This window comes from Halichondria panicea, chromosome 12, assembly GCF_963675165.1.
Source record: "Halichondria panicea chromosome 12, odHalPani1.1, whole genome shotgun sequence".
In the NCBI taxonomy this organism is placed as follows: Eukaryota; Metazoa; Porifera; class Demospongiae; order Suberitida; family Halichondriidae; genus Halichondria; species Halichondria panicea.
The window spans coordinates 943,860-965,799 of record NC_087388.1 but is presented as its reverse complement, the minus strand read 5'-3'; the positions used below and the strand labels follow the sequence as shown (position 1 = coordinate 965,799).

At 44.9% G+C, this 21,940-nt stretch overlaps 7 protein-coding genes across 9 annotated transcripts in view; 3 read left to right on the top strand and 4 right to left on the bottom strand.

The window, feature by feature from the left end:
* The window catches only part of LOC135345155 (uncharacterized), a 1,596-nt gene extending 358 nt beyond the window's left edge, over positions 1 to 1,238 (bottom strand). The window contains exons 1-2 of the mRNA XM_064542518.1: positions 534 to 1,238; positions 1 to 230 (exon numbers count right to left, since the gene is read on the bottom strand). The exon at positions 1 to 230 is cut by the window's left edge and continues 358 nt beyond it. Of these exons, the coding sequence (XP_064398588.1) occupies positions 1 to 230; positions 534 to 1,185 (882 nt within the window). The 5' untranslated portion in view covers positions 1,186 to 1,238. The remainder of the gene's footprint in view (positions 231 to 533) is intronic.
* Positions 1,239 to 1,247: 9 nt separating this feature from the next.
* On the top strand, positions 1,248 to 4,830 carry LOC135345149 (DDB1- and CUL4-associated factor 11-like). 3 transcript variants are annotated; one of them, XM_064542509.1, is made up of 16 exons: positions 1,248 to 1,380; positions 1,446 to 1,591; positions 1,853 to 1,916; positions 1,969 to 2,061; positions 2,125 to 2,180; positions 2,431 to 2,531; positions 2,600 to 2,702; positions 2,750 to 2,914; positions 3,012 to 3,069; positions 3,129 to 3,221; positions 3,390 to 3,482; positions 3,783 to 3,913; positions 3,979 to 4,120; positions 4,244 to 4,283; positions 4,375 to 4,490; positions 4,566 to 4,830. In XM_064542509.1, exons 1-16 carry the CDS (start codon positions 1,339 to 1,341, stop codon positions 4,650 to 4,652), a joined length of 1,530 nt encoding a protein of 509 aa, XP_064398579.1. In that variant the 5' UTR covers positions 1,248 to 1,338; the 3' UTR covers positions 4,653 to 4,830. The 3 variants fall into 3 exon arrangements, with proteins under 3 accessions (XP_064398579.1, XP_064398578.1, XP_064398580.1); XM_064542508.1 differs by having other exon boundaries at positions 1,443 to 1,591; XM_064542510.1 differs by lacking the exons at positions 1,248 to 1,380; positions 1,853 to 1,916 and having other exon boundaries at positions 1,463 to 1,591.
* On the bottom strand, positions 4,762 to 6,878 carry LOC135345154 (coiled-coil domain-containing protein 113-like). The gene is made up of 10 exons (XM_064542517.1): positions 6,727 to 6,878; positions 6,589 to 6,677; positions 6,440 to 6,533; positions 6,163 to 6,373; positions 5,997 to 6,059; positions 5,517 to 5,753; positions 5,363 to 5,470; positions 5,238 to 5,306; positions 5,093 to 5,179; positions 4,762 to 4,953 (listed from the first exon to the last, which is right to left on the bottom strand). Exons 1-10 carry the CDS (start codon positions 6,876 to 6,878, stop codon positions 4,849 to 4,851), a joined length of 1,215 nt encoding a protein of 404 aa, XP_064398587.1. The 3' UTR covers positions 4,762 to 4,848.
* LOC135345172 (small nuclear ribonucleoprotein Sm D1-like) lies at positions 6,824 to 7,749 on the top strand. The gene is made up of 4 exons (XM_064542535.1): positions 6,824 to 6,954; positions 7,092 to 7,168; positions 7,258 to 7,449; positions 7,513 to 7,749. Exons 1-4 carry the CDS (start codon positions 6,941 to 6,943, stop codon positions 7,617 to 7,619), a joined length of 390 nt encoding a protein of 129 aa, XP_064398605.1. The 5' UTR covers positions 6,824 to 6,940; the 3' UTR covers positions 7,620 to 7,749.
* Positions 7,732 to 16,548, bottom strand: LOC135345129 (enhancer of mRNA-decapping protein 4-like). Its single transcript, XM_064542484.1, has 16 exons — positions 16,427 to 16,548; positions 16,255 to 16,360; positions 15,861 to 16,153; positions 15,381 to 15,618; positions 15,191 to 15,314; positions 13,663 to 13,901; positions 13,376 to 13,614; positions 12,895 to 13,226; positions 11,616 to 12,801; positions 11,355 to 11,554; positions 9,838 to 9,993; positions 9,508 to 9,614; positions 9,212 to 9,377; positions 8,646 to 8,799; positions 8,196 to 8,537; positions 7,732 to 8,076 (listed from the first exon to the last, which is right to left on the bottom strand). Exons 1-16 carry the CDS (start codon positions 16,543 to 16,545, stop codon positions 7,872 to 7,874), a joined length of 4,206 nt encoding a protein of 1,401 aa, XP_064398554.1. The 5' UTR covers positions 16,546 to 16,548; the 3' UTR covers positions 7,732 to 7,871.
* A 66-nt stretch (positions 16,549 to 16,614) lies between these two features.
* Positions 16,615 to 17,617, top strand: LOC135345164 (large ribosomal subunit protein uL4-like). Its single transcript, XM_064542527.1, has one exon. The coding sequence runs from the start codon at positions 16,669 to 16,671 to the stop codon at positions 17,500 to 17,502; it is 834 nt and encodes a 277-aa protein (XP_064398597.1). The 5' UTR covers positions 16,615 to 16,668; the 3' UTR covers positions 17,503 to 17,617.
* A 74-nt stretch (positions 17,618 to 17,691) lies between these two features.
* LOC135345158 (casein kinase II subunit alpha-like) lies at positions 17,692 to 21,867 on the bottom strand. Its single transcript, XM_064542520.1, has 10 exons — positions 21,703 to 21,867; positions 21,449 to 21,575; positions 21,269 to 21,380; positions 21,029 to 21,130; positions 20,919 to 20,969; positions 20,072 to 20,215; positions 19,734 to 19,898; positions 18,877 to 19,025; positions 18,524 to 18,672; positions 17,692 to 17,957 (listed from the first exon to the last, which is right to left on the bottom strand). Exons 2-10 carry the CDS (start codon positions 21,553 to 21,555, stop codon positions 17,815 to 17,817), a joined length of 1,122 nt encoding a protein of 373 aa, XP_064398590.1. The 5' UTR covers positions 21,556 to 21,575; positions 21,703 to 21,867; the 3' UTR covers positions 17,692 to 17,814.
* Positions 21,868 to 21,940: the final 73 nt, after the last annotated feature.

The window sequence follows — 21,940 nt, the reverse complement described above, 5'->3', positions numbered from 1 at the left end:
GGGATGTCTGTATGTCATGCGTAGTATCCATGTGAATTGAGACAGGCCAGTGAACATCCAATCAAAGATCCATATTGGTCCCATGAACTGGTGGACCAGGTACACTGAAGCATTGCCTCCCAGTATGATGAATATAGACACTCGGAACAGGAACACGTACGAGAGGAGGAGACAAATGACGACTAGGACGATCGTCATGGCCGCCTGTCCGAGGTAGTAAAGTGTAGCACCTGCAATGGGAGAGAATGGATTAATGATATCGCACTAGTGACAAATCTCATACTGTATACATGTAGCGGGGAAATGTTCGCTGGTGGCTATTTGGCTCGAGAGCCCTGAGCAAAAATGCTAATAGCTTTGCATGTGAAATACCAGTGTGTGGAAGTTTATCCCAGTTTTAATTTTTGCGAAATTTTACACTTCATGAAAATGTCCCACTATACAGTAGCTCATTTACTAATTATATGGACTGTCATAGACTAGGCTGTACAAGCTCTTGTAATGAATAACTTCACCACTAGCTGTGTGCGTACCCGGGGTAAGGAGGGAGGCTCCCAGACCACTCAACACAGTCTGCAGGAACACGTACAGCTCCTCATGTACTATCTCCCTCACTATCTTGGAGAAGTTCCTCATCAGTCTAGCTCCATTGTCGTAAATGTTCTCTTTAGCTGTTTTATAGACTGTAGACACACTACTGGAGGCTATGTCTAACAGCTGACTAAATACACCCTCATCCGTATCAACCACCGACAAATCAAAGTCATGCCCCTTCAAATCATCGTTCTCATCACTGGGACAGTTAGCCTCATCGGGGCCGGCGAGACAGTTAGCCTCATCGGCGGGACAGTTTGCCTCATCGGTGAGACAGTTAGCCTCATCGGCTTCAGACAAAGTGTTAGTCCCTTTTGATTGATCACTGTTGGTCTCCACTGCTACCTCAGGATCAGGTCCTAGTTGATTGGTGCTTTTGGTGAATATACCAGATACTGTGGATACTGTGTCTTTGCTAAGCTTCCAAGCATTGTCACCAACTGTCTTGGCTGCTTGACCTACTGATTTTGCTGTGTCCTTCACTGTTCTTGCGAATGTAGGGCTGTCAGAGTCAGGAGAGGGTTTTTTGCTGTTGCAATCTCCTGCTAGTAACAGTACAGAGAATATCATGGTCTGAAACACTAGAGACATCTTCAGCTAGCTAGCCACCATTCGAACTTATCCGCTTACTCAGCAAATCAGAAATGTGGACACGCCCACCAATAAAAGTACACACAGTTCTCTTCAATAATTATATACTACTTTTGTTTTTATTGCCATTGCTGGATCTAGATATATCTATCTATGGATGACATGGGGGCTCGTTTCTCTTCAGATGAGAGCAATGTAATGATTTCCCCTAGCCTGTATACCTATAAATGGTCAGCTCATGTGATATCTTTGTGCAGCAGAGTACGAGTGACGATGGAGACATAGCTGACTTCCTGGAGGTGGTGAGGACACGCTCCAACGAGGTAGAGGGATTGCAGGAGAGAGGCTATCAGCTTCAGATCAACGATCTCTCAAGACTCTCCTTCCTAAGACAACTAGGATTCCTGTAAGGCAATAAATAAACCACTAAGTCTACCCACACTCACTCCACATACGCCCCCACACATGAGGCTCGACTCTTACTGTAAGCGTTCTAATTATAGAACCAGTAAAAAAATTATTAGAAACTATGTACAAAAAAAAAGATTTTATATGATAGTATAATATATAGCATTATGGGCGTTATAAAAGAGGGCGTCCTAAACCGAGGCTGGTTCTATAATTGGAACGCTTACGGTACTAGCCACACACGCCCACACACACATAGTCCGATGAGGCCTGACGCTAGTGTGGAATCAGATAAGAATATACCATCTCCTGTACCCATGGACGTAAGTATAGTTACGAGATAATCACTATAAATTCTTTACCCTCTCCCCACAGAAATCATATGATATCTACCGGCAAGTTATGATGGATTCAGGTCAAAGTTCACATATCGGATGCCCTCGCAATATTTCTGCTCACATTGAGAAGGTTAGGTTAAGGTAGTTACTGACGACACAGTGTGACCCCCTCCCCCCCCCCACACACACACAGAGGCAGCTGTATAGGGACAGTCCCAGTGCTGCACAGAAGGTGGCCCTCACTTCAGAGTAAGTCTGTAGTTGTCAGTACAGGCACACACACACACATTTGATTTCATACTACATGTACGTAAACGTGCCTTCAGGCTTCTGCATTACTATAGTGAGAACCTACAAATTGGCTTTTCACTTTGAGCTGTTTCTAATTTTTAGGCTGAGTCAGTAATTATGTGTCGGAAAGCCCGATCCCACCCTCTATACATCTGTATATACCATTCTCAAACACAAACACACACACACACACACACACTTGCTGTAGGATGCTCCCTAGCCATCATTGTATGGCTGACTCTCTTGATTCAAGAGTGTTCTGTGGAACCTACTCAAAAGACGGCTCTATATTTCTCTCCTCTACACAAGGTAAACCTTTGATCTTAGTGTGTCTGGTGTAACTACTAATATACTGTGTGTGTGCGCTTATCCTGCAGATAGTTGGATAAGGCTATACGATACTCAAGGCTCAAACTTTAAATGTTTCAAAGCTCTACAAGCCCGTGATGTTGGGTGGAGCATCCTCGACACAGTACTGAGGTCAGTATCACGTCAACAATGCGTTAACTTGATACGACCCCTCTCAGTCCTGATCAGCAATGGTTGGCATACTCCACCTGGTCCCCCTACATCAACATAGCGAGTGTTCACTCTGACAAACACTTCTCCCTCGACCTGCTGCCTATCATGGGAGGAAGCTTCTGTGCATTCTCTGTCAAATTTTCCAATGATGGAAACGAAATATTTGCGTCGTAAGTTGTGTAGCATACGTACATTTTCCTAACCTAATTTAGAGAAATATTGTGCAAATATTGAAAATGTTCACGTAGAATGATTTATTTTATTCAGGTCTAACGATGAACATGTATACGTGTACGACCGTACGAGATGTGAGAGAGTATTAGCCGTAAGTCCCACTACACACACACACTCTGCACTAGCCTCACATCTTACACACTGTCACAGATCCACGCCCACAGTGATGACGTGAGTGCCCTCAACGTGGAGGGGGAATCATCCCATATGATCTACTCAGGAGGAGATGATGGACTATGTAAGGTAACGTACAACACGCAATCAATGTAGTATGTCATCCATTAGCCTCGACTCCAACCCTTTAGTCTCTCTCCCTTCCTTGCGGCCTGGAATCGAGGCTAGTCATCCATAGCCCCAGTCGTTGCATACCACTTCAAGCTTACATACTGTATGACTGCTCTATAATTACAGGTGTGGGACAGACGCATTCTCTCTGAGGTCTCTCCCCAGCCAGTGGGTGTGTTGGCAGGTCACAAGGATGGAATCACTTACATCGACCCTAAGGTATCACACCTGCATGCCTGTGCGTGTGTAAGTCTAGATACCACTTTAGTTTGAAGACCTACTTCAATAAAAACATACCGTATAGCGGGTAAATTTGGCGAGCTAACATTATTTTGTCAAAATTAATGAGATATTGAACTACTAATGGTGATTTTTAATTTGACAATCAGGCTGCATGGTATTATTGATATCGTGCGATATTATTACTGGAATCAAGCTAAAACATTGGCAATTTTTTATTTGGGCGACCCTCACCTTGATTCGGTAAATTGCTAAAATTTGCTTGCTATTTTGTTGTAGGGAGATTGTCGCCACTTGATCACCAACAGTAAAGACCAAACTATTAAACTGTGGGACCTACGAAAGTTCTCTAGAGGAGATGCAGTGGAAGCCACCCTGGACAGAGTGAGCAGGCAAAGCTGGGACTACAGGTGTGTCCTCACACTTATCACACCCCTCACAACTGCCCCCTCACACCACCTACCCCTTGCTGTAGATGGGAGGACGTCCCAGTCAACACTCAAAAAGACGCCAGGACACAACTTCCTGGAGACACCTCCATAATGACATACGCTGGACACCTGGTCAAGAACACTCTGCTTCGATGTCGCTTCTCCCCTCAGGCTACAACTGGACAGGTGAGCCTGCCCCCGGGTCTGGTAGGGGGCCTTGTTATTATCAGGGGCCCATAAATAAGAGAAGGATTTAGAAGGCTCTTATTTATGGGCTCCTGTTATTGTGGTGTTCTACTCTCTATACAGCGCTACATATACACAGCCTGTGCTAAAGGAAGAGTCATCAGTAAGTATGCACACTCCCTTAATTATGTAGTCTATAATAATTTTTGTTCCTACCAATTAATTTTAACCCCCCCCCCCCATTTATATCGTAGTCTATGATGTTCTGACTGGTGAAGTGGTGAAGAGGTTAGAGTCTGACAAGAGTCAGGGGGTTGTCAGGGACGTCTCATGGCACCCCACATCGCCAGGGAAACTGGTGGCATCATCGGTAAACCACGACCATTATACATACATGTACCGGAGGTATATATACGCTGTGTTCACCTTTGACCCCTCTCTTCAGTGGGATGGCTACCTGACACTCTGGAGTTTGAACCAGACACCTCACTACGCTCAATGCAGACGACCCAGGAGACAATACCATTGGTAGCGCAGGACTCTCAGCATGGCATGCTTATGCAATCATTTTTGTGCTCTTATTCTTCTGCAATGTTTTATACAACGACCTGTTGGCCTGTGTTAGTACATGTACTCATTCATTTCACAACAATAAATCATGGTCATAATTATAATAACAATGTGTTCACAAAATACAATTGATAATTTAATGAGTTCCACATGGTAGCTTAGTGTAGTCTGGGAGGGTGGGTGGGTGCTCTCTGCTGGTGCAGTCTCTCTGTGTGTTGATGACTCATACGTGCCCACGTCTGTTTGTATGAGCGGAGGGCCATCTATTAGAGAGGAGACCATAGCAGATAAATAAAACAACTCCACACACAATGCATGTGTACACTGTACTCCGTAGCGAGACACAAAGAAGCTCTCCCGAAGTCATGCATTGGATATATAATTACAGTGTATATATTGTACCTCAGCAATCTCGACCTTTCTCTCCCACGCCCTGACCTTCTTACTCAGCTCATAGAGACTGGACCGCTCCTGAACATACTCCATTACCTACATAGATCACATGACATTCTCACATGACATCTTCTACACATTAATTTAGACATACGTCAGGTACTTTAAAGTCTTCCAGTTTTTTCCTAGCCTCAGCATTTACTTCCTCTGCTGTGGATTTCTCCTAAAAAGCACAAAATACAGTACAAAGATGTAAAACACAGTAACACATGTTCATACGTTATTGACAGTGGTGGTTTCAGTCTGTACCCTCTGCAGCAAGTCTGTTCGCTGACTAATCTCAGAGTCTAGCTGGCCACACTCCGCACTCAAAGCATGCAGCTTCTTCTGCAGGGGCAATCAAATAGACTAACGCGATAGTGTATGCAATCACCTTGTATGAGTTGAGAATCTGTAGAGTATTCCCAGCACTCAGTTTTAGTTTGAGCAGTTCTTCATTCTTCTCGTCAAATTTCCCACTAAATTGTTTGTTCTCGATTTTAAGCTGTTCAAAGTCCACCTCGCTCCGCACCTCTCCCGCCTCTTCCTTGACTTTCAAATGACCACCCAATTTACGCTTTTTCACTCGTAGCGTCGCGTTCTTGAGACGAAGCTTCTCAATCAAAGCATCCTAAAGTGGAAAGGGTGGGTTGGTAAGGGTGGTTATTTCAATAAATTGGGCTACAGTGGAACCTCTCTTAACGGACACCCCTGAAGAAAGGTCAACTGCAATATAATGGCCAGGCACCCTGGTCCCTAATGAACAGTTTGTGTACAAAACAAACCCTCAACAAAGGCCACCTCTGTATAATGGGCAAAACATTGTTCCTTGGTTCCGCTGCATACGTAGTGTACAGTGTATACTACTACTCACTTTGGCTTTTATTCTCTCATCAAAATACTTCACGACCTTCTCCCCCTTTATCTTGCCAGTTCTCTGCAGGTAGGTAGGAGAATGATTACATTGGAACAAGTACACCACGACAATGTCTGTACACATGTGTAGAATTACGAGTATATATATAAAATACGACACTCACCTGGTTGAGAGCACCCTTCACAATATCTCGATCAAACTCGTACCAGGATTTCTTGATCTCTGTGGTTCGTATCTCCGCCTCGTCAACGATTGCCTTGTGGTTGTCCCACGCTCTCTCATAATCTTCTTTTGCTCTTTGTTGCTCGTCTCGTAATTCCTCCAACTCTCGAGTGGCAATGTCACACTTCTGCTCCACTGTCAACTTAAGGGTTCTGTGCACGAGTAAAAACATTTGTCAACAAAGATAGCTTTTAGAGGCAGGTACCCAACGGACGTACTTATCGATTGAGGTCCCACCTCCCTTGTTAGTTTTCCCCTTCTTCCTCTGAGCCCTCATATCCACCTGTGAGGAGGGCATAGTGGGAATGCCAGCTGAGGGGAGAGAAACAGTGAGTATGATACAACGCACCACATGACTAGCACTTACCTTTCGACTGAACATCTTTTGAATCGCCGAGTTGCTTTAGGAATTTTTCAAACATATTGATTTCCTTTGACATCGTTTCGTTCGACTTCCTAAAAAATGGAAAAATACTAGAGATATAACTTTTAGCTATAAACTTACTGTGTCTGCTCTAGGAGGTCTAGCAGTGAGTAATCGTCCATATCAGAGAGATCTTCCATCTTCGCTGTTTGGGTAGCCATTTTGTTATTCTGTTTCCATAGAAACCCGTATACTTTGATCGAGGTCCTCTTATCTCCGTATACTATGAACATCAACAAGACGTTGCAGCGATAAAGAAGTCAGTAATTTTTTGAATCCTCTTCCATCGACCAAAATGAAGCTTGTTAGGTGAGTGTGATGCAATTAAGACCTAGTAGATATGTGCATTTTAATAGATAAAGTATTGGCATACTTAGAAAATGGTACACGTGTGCAGAATAATTATGTGTTTTGTACGGTGTGTTATGTCTACTTGCATTGTGCAGGTTTTTGATGAAGCTCTCTCACGAGACGGTCACAATAGAGTTAAAAAATGGAACAACAGTGTATGGAACAGTATCAGGTCAGTAGGTGAACAGATTCTATTTAATGCATCACCTTCCCCTCTCACTTCCATTTAATGCACACCCCATTCTCCTCTCCCCACCGCAGGAGTGGACATGAGTATGAACACACATCTCAAGTCAGTCAAGATGACCATCAAAGACAGAGACCCCATCTCATTGGATACGCTTAGTGTCCGTGGTAACAACATACGTTATTTCATCCTCCCCGAAAACCTTCCTCTAGATACACTCCTTGTAGACGACACTCCTCGCGCAAAAATCACCAAGAAAAGAGAAGGTAGTTTTTGCTTATAGCATTATCGTATGTTGCTCCTTGCATTTAACAATTATTTGTGTACAGCTGCTATGGGTCGAGGTCGTGGCCGAGGCAGGGGGCGTGGTCGAGGTGGGCGTGGCGGTGGTGGCCCCCCCAGAGGAGGAGGAGGTGGACGTGGAGGAAGACGATGAATTTTCACCTGACAATATTATTACGTGCATTACACGTACTTTACACCTCTTCTTTCACAGTGTTCTGTTATCTGTTACAATGGTTTGTACTTATCTAATTCAACAACACTAATTCAATGAGTAATACCTACATCTTGTATATAATTATAGGGTAAATTACAATGCTACAAAAACTAGTCAAGAATATAATGATTATACATGTGTATAATACATCAGGTTCATAATAATGGAGAGTTCAGAGTTCAGTTATATTCACTGCTGGGCAGTCAAGTGTTGGGCCATCATTTTCAACCGTTTTACGAGTTTTGTGATGGTGGGTGTGGCCAACGAGGAGTTGGACATGAATGTCTGCTCCAGCAAGGATAACTGCTGTGACAGCTGCGAGACAACGGGGGTCATGTGACTCCTAGTGACATCACTACCTACGTCCAGGGCCAACAGGGAGTGCTCCAGATACCTGTGAGCAGGGACACATAAAAAATTATATAGTTAGACACACACACAAAGGATAGTGGGGAAGAGGAGGGGAGGAGTGGGGGATATAACACACACACACACACTGGGTGGTTGTCTCACTTGATTTTGAGCTCGAGCTGGTCCTGTAGCTCCACAGAGAGTTGCTGAATGAGGGAGAGCAGAACAGGTTGAGAGAGAGGACACGGTGTCTTCTCAAACACAAAGTCGGCGTTGACCTGACCACACAAGTACATAACCAGCTTGAGATCAGATGTGGACAGTGCTAGCTCAAATGCTGAATTGAACCGTTGGTCTCCGACCAATTGAGTCATTTCTTCCTCCTTTCGTTTTCTCTCTTCTTCTTGCCTGACCTCTGGGCTAGCCTGGTAGTACTCTTTGAAGGCTGCCTCTACTTCCTTGGAAACAGACGATGCCACACTCTCCACAACCATCTGCTGTATGCTGCAGCAACAAAGTAGACATACTAGACAAGTACACCGGGGTACAAAGTACACAGTGAAGGATCTCTCTCTATTGTACTACAGGTTAGTATTATTATAGTTTACTCACTTTTGTTGGGTGGTAGCCATCTCCTGCTTGACGACACTCTGTACTTGTGCGATGAGGGGAGACCCCTGACCCGCTAACGAGGTAACAGTGTGGGTTACTTGCTGGAGGGTCATCTCCACCAGCTGGCGATTGTGACCACTCAACTGGCCAAGATCTGAAAGAACAATGATTGTACAATGTAACGAAACTGTCAGACAAATTAAAGTTTGATAACATGGTCTGTGAACTTCCCACAGGTACAAGCCCCTCTCTGTATAACCACGAGATTGCAGATAATAGTTAGTACTGACAAGGAGGATATGTACAGTTCAGGTCATGTAAAACGGTTTGTACATTTTCCAGAAAAGGAACAATTTTGGGCCCAAAAGCAATCCCTAATCTCAGTAATTATTATTGTAGCACTATCAAAGAGCATGTTGAAGTTGAACATTCCTAGTTTCTAACTCTAGTTACAGCTGCTCAGAGCTACATGCAGCTCCGAAAACAGGCCTATTTCAGAATAAACATCCACTTATATATAGCTCTTGTAAACGTACAATGCACTAACAAACAATGTAGCTACTCACATTCTGTTGTTCCTCTTCTGAAAGCCTCATCGATCTGTCGGAACATCTCCTGACAACCCTTTTCAAACCCCGGGATCACGACAGACTTGAACACCTCCTCGTAGCGAGCAACCACCACCCTCTGTAGGGACCCGGCCACTGCCCCGCCTATCGCATCAGAGAGACCCTGAACAAGAACAGAGTAGTACAACTTTAAGAGATGGCCTTTTTTGTCACATGTATCGTATCTAAAGACATACTAGACTTGTGGGACAGTGTAGCTATGCAATAGAACGTACAACATGCGGACTGCTCACCCCAATGTGTAGAATCTGATTGACTCCATCTCTAAGAGCAGCCTCCATTCTCTGGGCCATGTTCGCGGAGAGGTCATTCTGAATGGAGGTCATGGAGCGCTGGAGGGCTGGGACAGAGCACACACGTGGACATTGATACAATAACATTATGTCAAGTTATAGTGCTGTACATACAGTACATAAGCCTCCTCCACCACAGGCCTCTAGTGTAGAAAGGTTTTAGTTGGAGGGGAAGAGGCTAACAGTACATACGTACAACGTAAATTGTATGAATGTTTGGAGAATGCCTGATAAACAACTGCATATCACTTTAGGACTACAGGAGCTCACAAGGTAGGACGGTGTTCCTCATCTCAGCCTTGATCATATGATCCAGTTTATTCTTGATAGCTCCACTGATTGATGTGATGAGCGTGGGCGCTAGTTTGTCAGCACGAATCTTATCAGAGGACGATTTCTCTCGTAGCACACGATCCAAGCGAGCATCTAGAGGGGGGGGGGGTCACAGTGACAGCCTCAACAAGTGATTATAACCTCATGTACATGAATTTGCCGAGCAATAATTATTGTCAAAGATATATTATACCTAATTACGAATTAACAATGCGAACTAGAGCACTAAAGTGCAAACCCTCGGCTGGTACATGGTGACATGATTAAAAAGAAACCAGAAATATAATGCAGTGCATATAGTGATGTTGTTATCATGTATGACTTGCACAGCAACTCAGGAGCAATAAAACTAAACCAGACTGGAGGCATGCTGAAACATTTGAGAACAGGTAGTGGTACTATAGATATATGCACTGTGGATTAGGATCACAGTAAAGAAGCCTGGAGTCTCAGAGAAGTATGGCTCCAGGTTCTGCATGGAGTAGGATCCCAGTCAGCAGCAGGAGCTATAATTCAAGCTTCTACTTAGTGACCCTGTTCCATTGTTCCTGGTATATACAGCTTTCTACTTTAGTGACCCTGTTCCATCGTTCTTGGTACAGAATCACTTCAGTTATAAGTAACGCATGTGCAGGTTCTGTTCAAGCTACATTTTGCTCGCTTTTATTAGACAAAGGAGCTTTAACACCGAAAGCTGCCACTAGCAAAAGTACTAACTTGTTGTGTGGACCCTACTCATGCTGTAAACGCAGTGCTAGAACATCCAGGTAAGCAGACCTAGTCACAAGCTTATTCAAGCTTCTTAGCTTTTACTCGACAAAGAAGCTTTAACATCAAAATCTGCCACTATTTAAATCAAGATATTGTTCTGTGAAGGCTACCTATGCTGCAAACGCAGAGCTATGGCGTCCAGGTGAGTAGATATACTCGTGACAAACAGACAAACAAACAAACAAACAAACAAACCAACAGACTACTATACCCGTGGCCGCCCACGCGCCTCGGGTAATTACACTGTTACAGTACAAGCCACTGTTACAGTACAAGCCACTGTTACAGTACAAGCACAAGCCTTATAATTGTGTTTTAACTATTGCAAATTGCACACTCTTTAGGTATACGTCTTTCGTTTGCACTAATTATATTTGCAAAAATCGCTATCTAAAAAAAACTTGCATTCGGAACCTGTTGTACGGTATAGCACACAAGGTAGCTATTAATCTTATACCTTAAGGTGACATATTTTCGCGTGTATTAATTTCTGCTATTTCTGCGAATGAGAGTAAAATCGCAAAAATTAATACTCGCAAATAATTGGCCGCCCTCTTGTTTAATGTATCCAGATCGACATTTCGCAAAATATTATACCGCAAAATGTACAAAACTGTAAAAACGCAAACAAATCTACCTGTGAAAATATGTCACCTTAAGGTAATAGTAGGCTGTACATGTACCTTGTTGCTTGACAAGGTCCTTAACATTGGCTGCCTGCTGATTCATCATGGTGTCTAGTTTACCCTCAAGCTGACTCCTGAACATCTCTTGTTCCCTACGTAACTTGACAATTTCTTCCTGTTGCTTAGCAACAATAGCCAGCAGGTCCCCGGCACTCTCAATAGACGACACACTCTCGGACATCTCTCTATCCGATTCGCTACAAGAGATATAAGAGAATATAGTTACATAGTGAACAGAGAATGAAATGCGGCTCTTACCTGTTCACAGCACCTGTACTCTTCTTCTTCCTTCTCCTTTGTCTTGGTTTGGAGCGACGTTTGACCTCCAGCTGCTCATTGGAGGACCCTGCCGCTGGCTGGTCATGTGACTGTACCACTTGATCATGTGACTCTCCTGGTGAGTCCAGTTTGGGTGTGTTGAAAGCTTCGAGAGTTGTTTCGATACTTCCCGAGGGCATGGTTAGCTCTGTACCTGAGTCCACTACACGAGGTGGTTCGTTATTGATAACAGGGGCGTCGTCAATCATCACAGGGGGTACCTCTTCATTGATTACTAATGCAGGGGGCGGGTCTTGACTAATTGCAGGGGTCTCCTCGACAGCAATAAGTTTCTCTTTATCGGCAAAAGGTGAATCGCTATCAGAGGACGAAATCCTCTCTTTGACAACTAAAGGCTCCTCAGGGGGTGGTACAATTTCCTCGTTCATTACAGGGTCGTTTTCAAATGTATATTCAGCCCCCACAGGGGGTTTATCGTACATGTTTGCTCCGCCCCCCACAAAGGGGCTATCGTACACGCTTGCCCCTCCCCCCACTACTGGGGCACTGTACACGCTCGATGGCGTACTCAACAACAGGGAGGACATGTCCTGGTCTTTCGAGATGATCTTTGTGGGGAGGTCATGCTGTCCAATATTAGGCCACTCCCCTTCTTCTTCAACTGCATCTGGTTCTGGTGAGGGGGAATCCCCCAGTGAGTTAACCTTTTGGAAGCTGGCGAGGTTTTCCGCAGGTGTTGTCATTGGAGAGGCTGTAACAATCGTTCCGTCATTTATAACCTCCACTACGCTCTTGGGAAGGTTCACGAATTCAGAGGAGGCGGGGTCAACTTCCTGTGAGTGGGCGGACATAAGTGGGTGTGGCATATGAGTTGACACCTCATTGGGCGATCCATCGTCTGATCCTAAATAATAGACTGATTTCTCTAATGGAGCGTTATTAATTTCTGGTAACAAAGTGTCGTCCTGACGATTTGAAAGGTCAGAGTTCATTTCAGTGTGCTTCGATTGTGCTTCGTCTGCAGACAATGTTTCCATGGTGACAGAGGTAAGATCACTTGTTGAATGTTTTGAGGGTGTGGTCTCAAAGTCGCGTGGACTTGGTAGGAGGAGGTCAGACTTGTTGGGTGAGAGGAACTGTGCTGGTGTGAGCAGCTTCGGAGAACCTGTGTGTGTGTGTGTGTGTGTGTGTGTGTGTGTGTGTGTGTGTGTGATACATGCATGTACATATATGTCATATGCTGCTGCAAGGATCTTACCAGTGTCAGTCAATGAATGGAAGGAGGTGGACAAGTCAGAGTGAGCACCAAATGTTGGGAGAGAGGACGGTTGGGTGGTGGGGCGGAGGGGATCAGCCACACCCAATGGCTGGGTGGTGGGGAGGAGGGGATCAGCTTCACCCACTGGCTGGGTGGTGGGGAGGAGGGGATCAGCCACACCCACTGGCTGGGTGGTGGGGAGGAGGGGATCAGCCACACCCACTGGCTGGGTGGTGGGGAGGAGGGGATCAGCCACACCCACCGGCTCGTCAGGAGGGGGCACACCTGTCAAATCAGGAGGCTCAAACTTTATCTCCAACTCTTGCATGGATCTGCAAAGCAACGTGTACAGCATCTGAATCTTTTGTCAAAGATGTATATACCACAAAAATTACATTCTGTAGGCATTCACCATTCTCTACATGTAGCCTCTAGACTGATACTCACAGCTGTACACATGTAAGTAACAGTGTGTACTCACTTGCTGTGCACTGTGTGGAGTTTGATGCCCACTGTGTTGAGTCTAGTGTCTCTCTGAGGGCTCTCGTCATCCTCATCCTCGCTATCACTGGAAGCCACACCCACATCTACGCTCAACATAGAGGCGTGACCAGGAACGATGAAACTGAAGATAGGTTGCTTTAACAGGTACTCAGTAAGTGAGGTCAGTGAAGCTGTTCCAGTACTGTCATCGGCAACCAGCTGCATCACATACACTGCCTGCAATTGGTTATATTATGTTCAGAGTAGGGGTCAAAGGTTACTTACTGCTCGCATGGCATCAGTGACCACAAGGTATGAAGCTGAGAGGTCAAGGTTCAACAGTATGTGTGGGGTAGACCCAGAGGGAGTTGTACAGAATCGGATGGTCTGAAGACACTTCCAAGACACAGTGCACCACAGCTTGAGCTCAGTGCCCGAGACAGTGAGGAGGAACCGCCAGAACTGGTTGGAAGGGTCTTGTGAGATGTGGTTGTCACAGAATATCAGTCTGGTGACAAGACGACCTGTGGAAGAGAGTACAATGAAACGTATCCATTAAAAAAAAAAAAGCGTGATTATCATGTCATTGGGTGTTTTTCTGAGCTAACTTTGATGGTCTATAATTAATTTTGTGTAAGGTAGCCAATTGATAGTGCTATACTGAACACAAATTACGGGCTTTCAAAAGTAGCTACCAAAACAACTGAATTCTGGGAACAGACGCAAGGCTGCTGGCCTTTGCTTTGTTAAAATGGATGGAAATGTCCAATTTCAAATCGCAGCTCTGTGATAGTGCTACATGTACATGTATAGTGTACTTAGCTCAGTGAGAATGTAAGTTTCGAAGAGTTAGAAACATTATCAGGGAAGACATCATCATTAATCCATAATACAGAGGTTCGGAAGTTAGTAAAAAAGTTCTTACTACAATTCTCAAGAGCTATGACAAGTACTGAATTTGTAGCATTTATGAAGCAGCCAAGTGTGACTCTTCTATCAGGATCAGAACAGGTGTCTGAATCGTGCTCAGCTGTGCAAACTATTAAGATTCACTCGGAACAGTTTCAGTGGTTTAAGCTAGTCCAGCTTCAAAACTTTGTAGGAATTCTCAACAATTGTTCTGAGTTGCAAATAGCAATACTAGGGGAAATCCGACATTACGTTTACTCATACATTGAACATGGAAGAACAGAGTTATTGAGCTGTAAGAACTGTAAAGTTGCCTTCAAAATAGATCCGATGTACAAATACTTTCGAATGATCGATCGACATTTGCTGGAAGAGTGTATTACTACTTACTACCATGATCTATTCGGACTAACTTCAATATCCTTTCAGTATTTGCTATTAAAACAATATCAGTCGTCCTTCATTGGTACTCATCCTGTTTCGGAGAGTCTCTACGACAGTGATCGTAGTTCATTTGTGATGGAACAAAAGCGAAGAGTTTGTAATACTGAGTCTGTCACAGGTGTCGATGCACAAGTGTTGGAGGTTTCAACAAGTTATGGTCTGGAATCTAACATGAAGCCTTTTGTTAACATAGCTAAACCCTAACACAGTGGCAGATCCTAACACTGACTTTACTGGTTGAATTAAAACTCATCTTATCGATCTAGATCTCAAATAGGCCAAATGGACATTTTGCTGCATGTGTGTAGATCATAATTATGTCAATAGATCTACATGTTGTATACACATTAGCAATGTCACAGTTTTGCCAACATTAGACCCACATTTGCCATTTCTGGGGAACTCTATCTAAATGTGCTGTAAGTACATGTATAAGCAAATCCAAAGGCTAGTTCATCACCTTGGTGAGGGTTGAGCTCGTGCAGACAGCGTTTCTCTGAGAGACTCCAGAATTTGAGGAGCCCATCTTCTCCACAGGTGGCCAGCACTTGCCCATCAGGGGACAAGGACAAGTCAGTTACATCCTAAGCATAGGGGGAAGGGTATGATGGATTTACTCCAGAGCTACAAATGTTGCTATGGCCGCTTACCAGAGAATGTACTGCTGGCAATGTCGTGATGCCCTTCTCCAGTTTATTGCTGGCTATCTTCATGCCTGAGGGCACAGTGGCTATGACAGCACGGACGTCAATGATCTCCACATCTAAGGCGTGAGAGACGACCAGACACTCCTCCCCCTCCTCGACCCCCACGTGGGGGCTCCACACTAGTCTGTGGGGGGTATTATCTGACTCGTAGCCTCGCTGTAAGACCACACACAGTGCATCACTGAGAGGAAGGTGGGGGTCAAGGCCAATAATTAATCATGACAATGACTGTGGGAATTACATGTTAAACCTCTCTACATTAAATAGAGAAAGAGAAATGTGCGAACACTCACTTCATAATAAAACTACATAATAAAGTACATGTATCTACGTACTGAAAGTAAACCACATTTTTAAGTTTCGAGGTTGAAAATTATGCTCCTCGAAAGGCGCTGTATATAAAATAACATTGTCATAGGATACGTGGGAGCCTTGGTGATCTCCTCGACTCTGCTCAAGTCCCACACGTACACGTTACCGCCCTCGTCCACAGCAGCCAGTAGACTAGATCCGCGGTGAGCAAACGCCACGTCCAACACACCACCCACGAAACCTTTGAGAAGAGCTCTATTGCTCGTCTCTGGTTGAAGTACGCGCAGGACATAGCCACTCTTCCCCTCAAGCACGTACGCCAGGTACTGGTCGTTGCTAGCGACGATGGTCCCTCGACTTTTCGGCAGCTGCCAGTTTTGATTGGTTATTGTTGTGATCTGAACCTGTACGTATGTGGGGGGGGGGGAGTTTAAATTAGTTGTGTATTTAGTGGAGTGGAACCAATTGGGAGGGGAGGCCATCAAATGTGTGTGTGTGATCGTACCTTGCTACTTCCAGCTGCCCCAGAGTCTAGACTAGAAGCAGGGCTTGGATGGATGTCGACGCTGTAGCCATGTATCGTGAATGGTGTCTCTCTCCCATTCAACACTCTGCAGGGGTTTACAGGCAATGTACATTGTGTGGGTGTGAACATTGATGGTATGGTCACAGCTCACACTTGTTGGGAGACAGGTTCTGCTACCTCTTCAGTCATTAGAAGGCCACTCATGATTGTTTTCTCATGTTCTAGCTCGTCTTCTTTAATCTCTTGATCAGCCATGTGGTGTTGCAACATAGGGGGTGTGGCTCGCAAATGCAAAATAAGGGGCGTGGCTCACATTGCAACAAAAAAGTGGGGGGCGTGGCTCATTTCCAAAACCGACACGTGGCGGCCGGCTAGCTGCAAAGAAGATAAGAAATGGCTAAGATTCTGTCAAGATTGTTCGCTCTGAGAGCACTCCACACGTTCAAGAAGGACCTCAACTCTTCATGCTACACAATCACTCGAGCTCTATCAGCGCAGCCTCTCCAAGAAGACCTCGAGAGGACGCCCCTCCTCCATTACTCGCCTCCCCCCACTCAAGCTTGGATCCGCTCCTTCAACTCTGGAGATAAACTTGGGATCATAGATCTTGACCCAAGAGTGTTTGGTAGCCGCCCTAGAGTGGATATCCTCCAAAGGGTGGTGGTCTGGCAGCTGGCAAAGAAACGAGCCGGGACGGCAAAGGTCAAAGATCGTGGTGAAGTACGTGGTGGTGGAAGAAAGCCTCGTCAGCAAAAAGGCTCTGGACGAGCAAGACAAGGTAGCATTCGAGCGCCCCATTATGTTGGAGGGGGCGTTGTCCACGGTCCGAGGGGTCCAGTTTCGTATGAGTATACTCTCCCTAAAAAGGTCCGAAAACTTGGCCTTCGGTCTGCACTCTCAATAAAGTATGCTCAGGGAGACCTGCAGATTGTCGATGCTCTGTCATGTGATAGTCACAAGACACGGGATTTTGTTGAAATGATGGCTACACGTGATTGGACGTCTGTTCTGCTCGTGGATGGGGGTGATGTGAACTCTGACCTTTGCATGGCGACTCAGAACCTTGAGAAAGTCGATGTTCTACCAAGCATTGGGCTGAATGTGTACAGTGTGTTGTCAAGGGAGACGCTGGTCCTGTCAGTAGGAGCTGTACGAATGATCGAGCAAAGATTAACAATGGACTTCTGTGAACCTTTTGATAATGTATTAGAGGACTCTGTGGATTAGTGCTATATTTATGCAGTACAATCATATATAAGTACAGCTGTACCAGTCCTACATTTGTTAGTTTTATATAAGGAACATTATATATTAGCCTCGATTCCAGGCCGCATTAAAATACCGGTACCTATTTAATGCGGCCTGGAATCGAGGTTATATTATGTGCTAAACTATTGTTTTTGTAGTTGACAATGATAATAATTAGAATACATGTTGTAGCAGTAGTAGTGCAATTCACAGAAAATAATACAAATAATGCACAACCTAAAATCACAGTTAGAGATAATAAATACATCAAATGTGGAGAGTGCAATGTTCTCATTGTGAGGCTCCGTTGGGAGCAGCTGTTGTCTCTTGCTTCTCGTCAGGTGGTGGGAGGACGGGGGCAGTGGCACTTGCACCCACAGGAAGGGGCGTGGCAACTCCACTAGCATTGGCTGTGGCCTCCTTTAGCACAGGATCTGTGAGGGGGTGGGGGAACGGCTGTTAGAACTGGTGTGTACAAGTGAAGGGGGGACCACACAGTACACGAATGCACACACACAATCACTGAGTTATATAACGGTGAGCTGGCCCCATACAAAAATATTGACACACTTCACTTTTTCAATTTATAGAGTCTAAGAGTCTAAGCATTCAATGTGAGTTCCACAAATCATCCTCTTTCCCAGGTAATTATATGACCATTTTTATTTTAGTTACATAACACTATACTACACTTAGAACTGGCGTGTATATACACAGGGGGGTGGGGGGGGGGGGCACACACACACACAATAGTAGCACATAGAAAGTCTAGGCCATGAAATGGTATATAGAGTGGCAGAACACCACTGAAACACACACTAACTGGAAGTGGTAACTAAAAGGTCATACAGTATGGAAGTGGTATAATATGATATACAACTCTACAGGGAAATAAGTCCGCACAGACTTTAGTCTAGAGGGAGCAATCACCAACATATAGTCATCAGCACCAGCACAGGAAGCTAGGCACTCAACAAGTACTGACTGTACACATACTCACAGAAGTAAGGATGGTCCATGGCCTCCTTTGCTGACAGTCTCTCTCGATGGTCGTAACGTAGCAGCTTGTCCAACAAGTCCAGAGCCTCCCTACTCACTAGGTGCTGGTTCTCACTGTGTACAAACTTCTCCCAACGTTTGCGAGAATGTCTATCAGGTGGAGGGAGGGGGAGGGGGGAGGGGGGGGCAAGAGAACAGACTGTTATAATCCCAGGAGTATATGAAATTGATTGAATGTAGCAGGTTAGACTGTAGGCTAGGAACAACACAAGCTGCCAGTTGTAAGACCTAGGGCTACCATGCCCACGACAACAGCTACATGTACATGTACATGTACATAGTTGTTACACTGACCTCATGAGTGTGTCCTGATAGCGAGGATCTGGGTCAATCTTGTACCGGTCGATATAGTCGTACAACTCCTCCGTTCCTAACACCTTGGCGATCCTCACCAACTGGTCATAGTTATCATGGCCGTGAAAGAAAGGCTCTTTCTTGAATATCTGTGTCAGGGAAATGAGAGCAGTCAACACAGGATCACATAATGATGTCACTGTCAAGCTGTATACACACAGTAACTCACTACCGTATAGCGGGTAATTTTCGTGGGGGTTATTTTTGTGGGCAAGCTGACCTCCACGAAATTTTAACGTAGGCGTGGCTTACCGGAACGTAGGAATGCAGGCAGGCAACGAGACTAAATGAAATGTTTACTCACGAAAACCACCGTTTCTCGAGTTGAACGAATTTTTTTATCCCACGAAAATTACCCGCTATACGGTACTGTTTTTGTTCAAACTACAGCACCACTCTAATTATACGAAACTTGCATATTTCGTTGTATCGTATTACTTGCTGGTGAAAAACCTTTACGAATTAGCCAAATCAGCAGAAAAGTTGACCCTTTGCGATCTAACTATTGCGTTTTGGCAAGGATCGTGTGTCATTACCAGTAATAGTTTTTAAGTTTTGTGATTTTATTTTTGCGAAGTGATCAACGCTAGCAAAGTTTGATGCTCACAAGACATTCTAGTAATACAATACGTAGCATATAAATTATTTGTTTTTTAATGCATAGTTTGCAAATGCTTATTTTTTAGAGGTGCTGTAATTAAAACGAACACGATACTGCACACATACCCACCAGCTAATAACTGTGAAATGACTTATAACAGTACACACACAACAGTGACTTCACCCCGCCCACTCACCATGCTGGCAAGCATACATCCAAAGCTCCACATGTCCAGAGAGTAGTCATACTCCTGATAGTCTACTAGTAACTCAGGGCCTTTGAAGTAACGAGAGGCTACTCTGACATTATACTCTTGTCCTGGATGGTAGAACTCGGCAAGGCCCCAGTCAATAAGTCGCAGCTATGTATGGGTGGGAGCAAAGATGGTATCTACACAGCCACACAACAACTGTACAGGTGACACTACAGTAATGTTCCTAAACAGTCTAGAACACCACAACATGGTACAAGCTTGCTGCAACACGCACAGGTAATTACATCCAAATCAGAACTTGACACACTGGTTGAACACACCTTCCTGTTCTGATGGTCGATCATGACGTTGTGAGGCTTCACGTCTCTGTGCATGACGCCCATACTGTGGCAGTAGTCTAATGCCCGCAGGAGCTCGTACAAGTAGTAGCGAATGTCGTAGTCTGTTAGTTTCTGGTACAGCGTCTGTGTGTGTGTGGTGTGTGTGTGTGTGGTGTGTGTGTGTGTGTGCGTGTGTGTGTGAAGTGTGTATGTGTGTGGAGTCAAGAGCAGGTTAAATGCTGTTATCAATTCAAAACTCTCACTCTTATCCATTCTTAGTAGTGTGTGTGTGTGTGAAGAGTGTGGTGTGTGTGTGTGAAGAGTGTGGTGTGTGTGTGTGTGAAGAGTGTGGTGTGTGTGTGTGAAGAGTGTGGTGTGTGTGTGTGTGTGTGTGTGTGTGTGTGTGTAGAGTGTGGTGTGTGTGTGTGTAGAGTGTGGTGTGTGTGTGTGTGTGTGTGTGTGTGTGTGTGTGTGTGTGTGTGTGTGTAGAGTGTGGTGTGTGTGTGTGTGTGTAGAGTGTGGTGTGTGTGTGTAGAGTGTGGTGTGTGTGTGTGTGTGTGTAGAGTGTGGTGTGTGTGTGTAGAGTGTGGTGTGTGGTGTGTGTGTGTGTGTGTGTGTGTGTGTGTGTGTGTGGTGTGTGTGTGTGTGTGTGTGTGTGTGTGTGTGTGTGTGTGTGTGTGTGTGGTGTGTGTGTAGAGTGTGTGTGTAGAGTGTGGTGTGTGTGTGTGTAGAGTGTGTGTGTGTGTGTGTGTGTGTGTGTGTGTGTGTGTGTGTGTGTGTGTGTGTGTGTATGTGTAGAGTGTGTGTGTGTGGTGTGTGTGACGTGTGTCCATATATTTTCTCTCACCTTAAAGTCTGTGTTGTCGATGTGCTCAAAGATAAGTGCAGGAGTCCGGGACTGAAACAGAACAGATCACACTCAATCACGTTAGCTGTGTTGATTATAGGGGGGCTTACCCATGGGTCCTTGACAACATCCAGGAGGGTGATAATGTTAGGTCCCCCACGAAGATTATCGAGGATCTTTATCTCACGTTTGATCTTCTTCTTTTTGACAGGCTTTGGGGGGGGATAAGTTGTGTAATTACATAAGGCAACAATAAAGAGTTCTCATTAAAAGCCACAATCAAATTAAGAGCTACAACTGTACATGTATTACTATACGCGGACACTGTCGTCATAATGGCCACTAGGTACCTTGAGTATCTTGATGACCACTTTTGTGTTATTGACGACATTGATGGCTTCAAACACCTCACTGTATTTACCACGTCCTAACTTCTGTACAATCTGGTAGTTGTCCTGGTTCCTGGAGAATAAAGATAGTACTGATATATCGATTGCCCCGATCCCCTCCAGAGACACTCCCACACGTACCCCCAATCAATGGGATGTGACTCGTAGTCCCAGTACTCTCTGGACTTGTGAGCATTGACGTCAGCGTAGACCCTCGACCACGGCCCAGTAGAACCACTGCCCGCCATCCCAGTACTACTCGCCACAACTGAACCATGTGTGTGTGTGTGTGTGTGTGTGTGTGTGTGTGTGGGGAGGGTGTGTGTGTGTGTGTGTGTGTGTGTGTGTGTGTGTGTAGCTGTAGAGCTCTACAAAGATTATGTGATTGTCTATACCTTTTTTTAGGATCCTGGCCAGAATTAACCCGGCCTGTAGGTTGTTGTGGCTTTTCTTAAGCTGCTCACAGCGCTGTACTACCAGGGAGGATCCCAGGAAACTCTGTGCAATACACCTAACCTAAGATAGCTATCTGACACAACACACCTCGACTGTTTATTAGAGAAAGAAATGTAGAAGAGACTGACCCTTGAACCCAGACCTCACTATGCTTACTGCGCATGCGCACTAATCCCA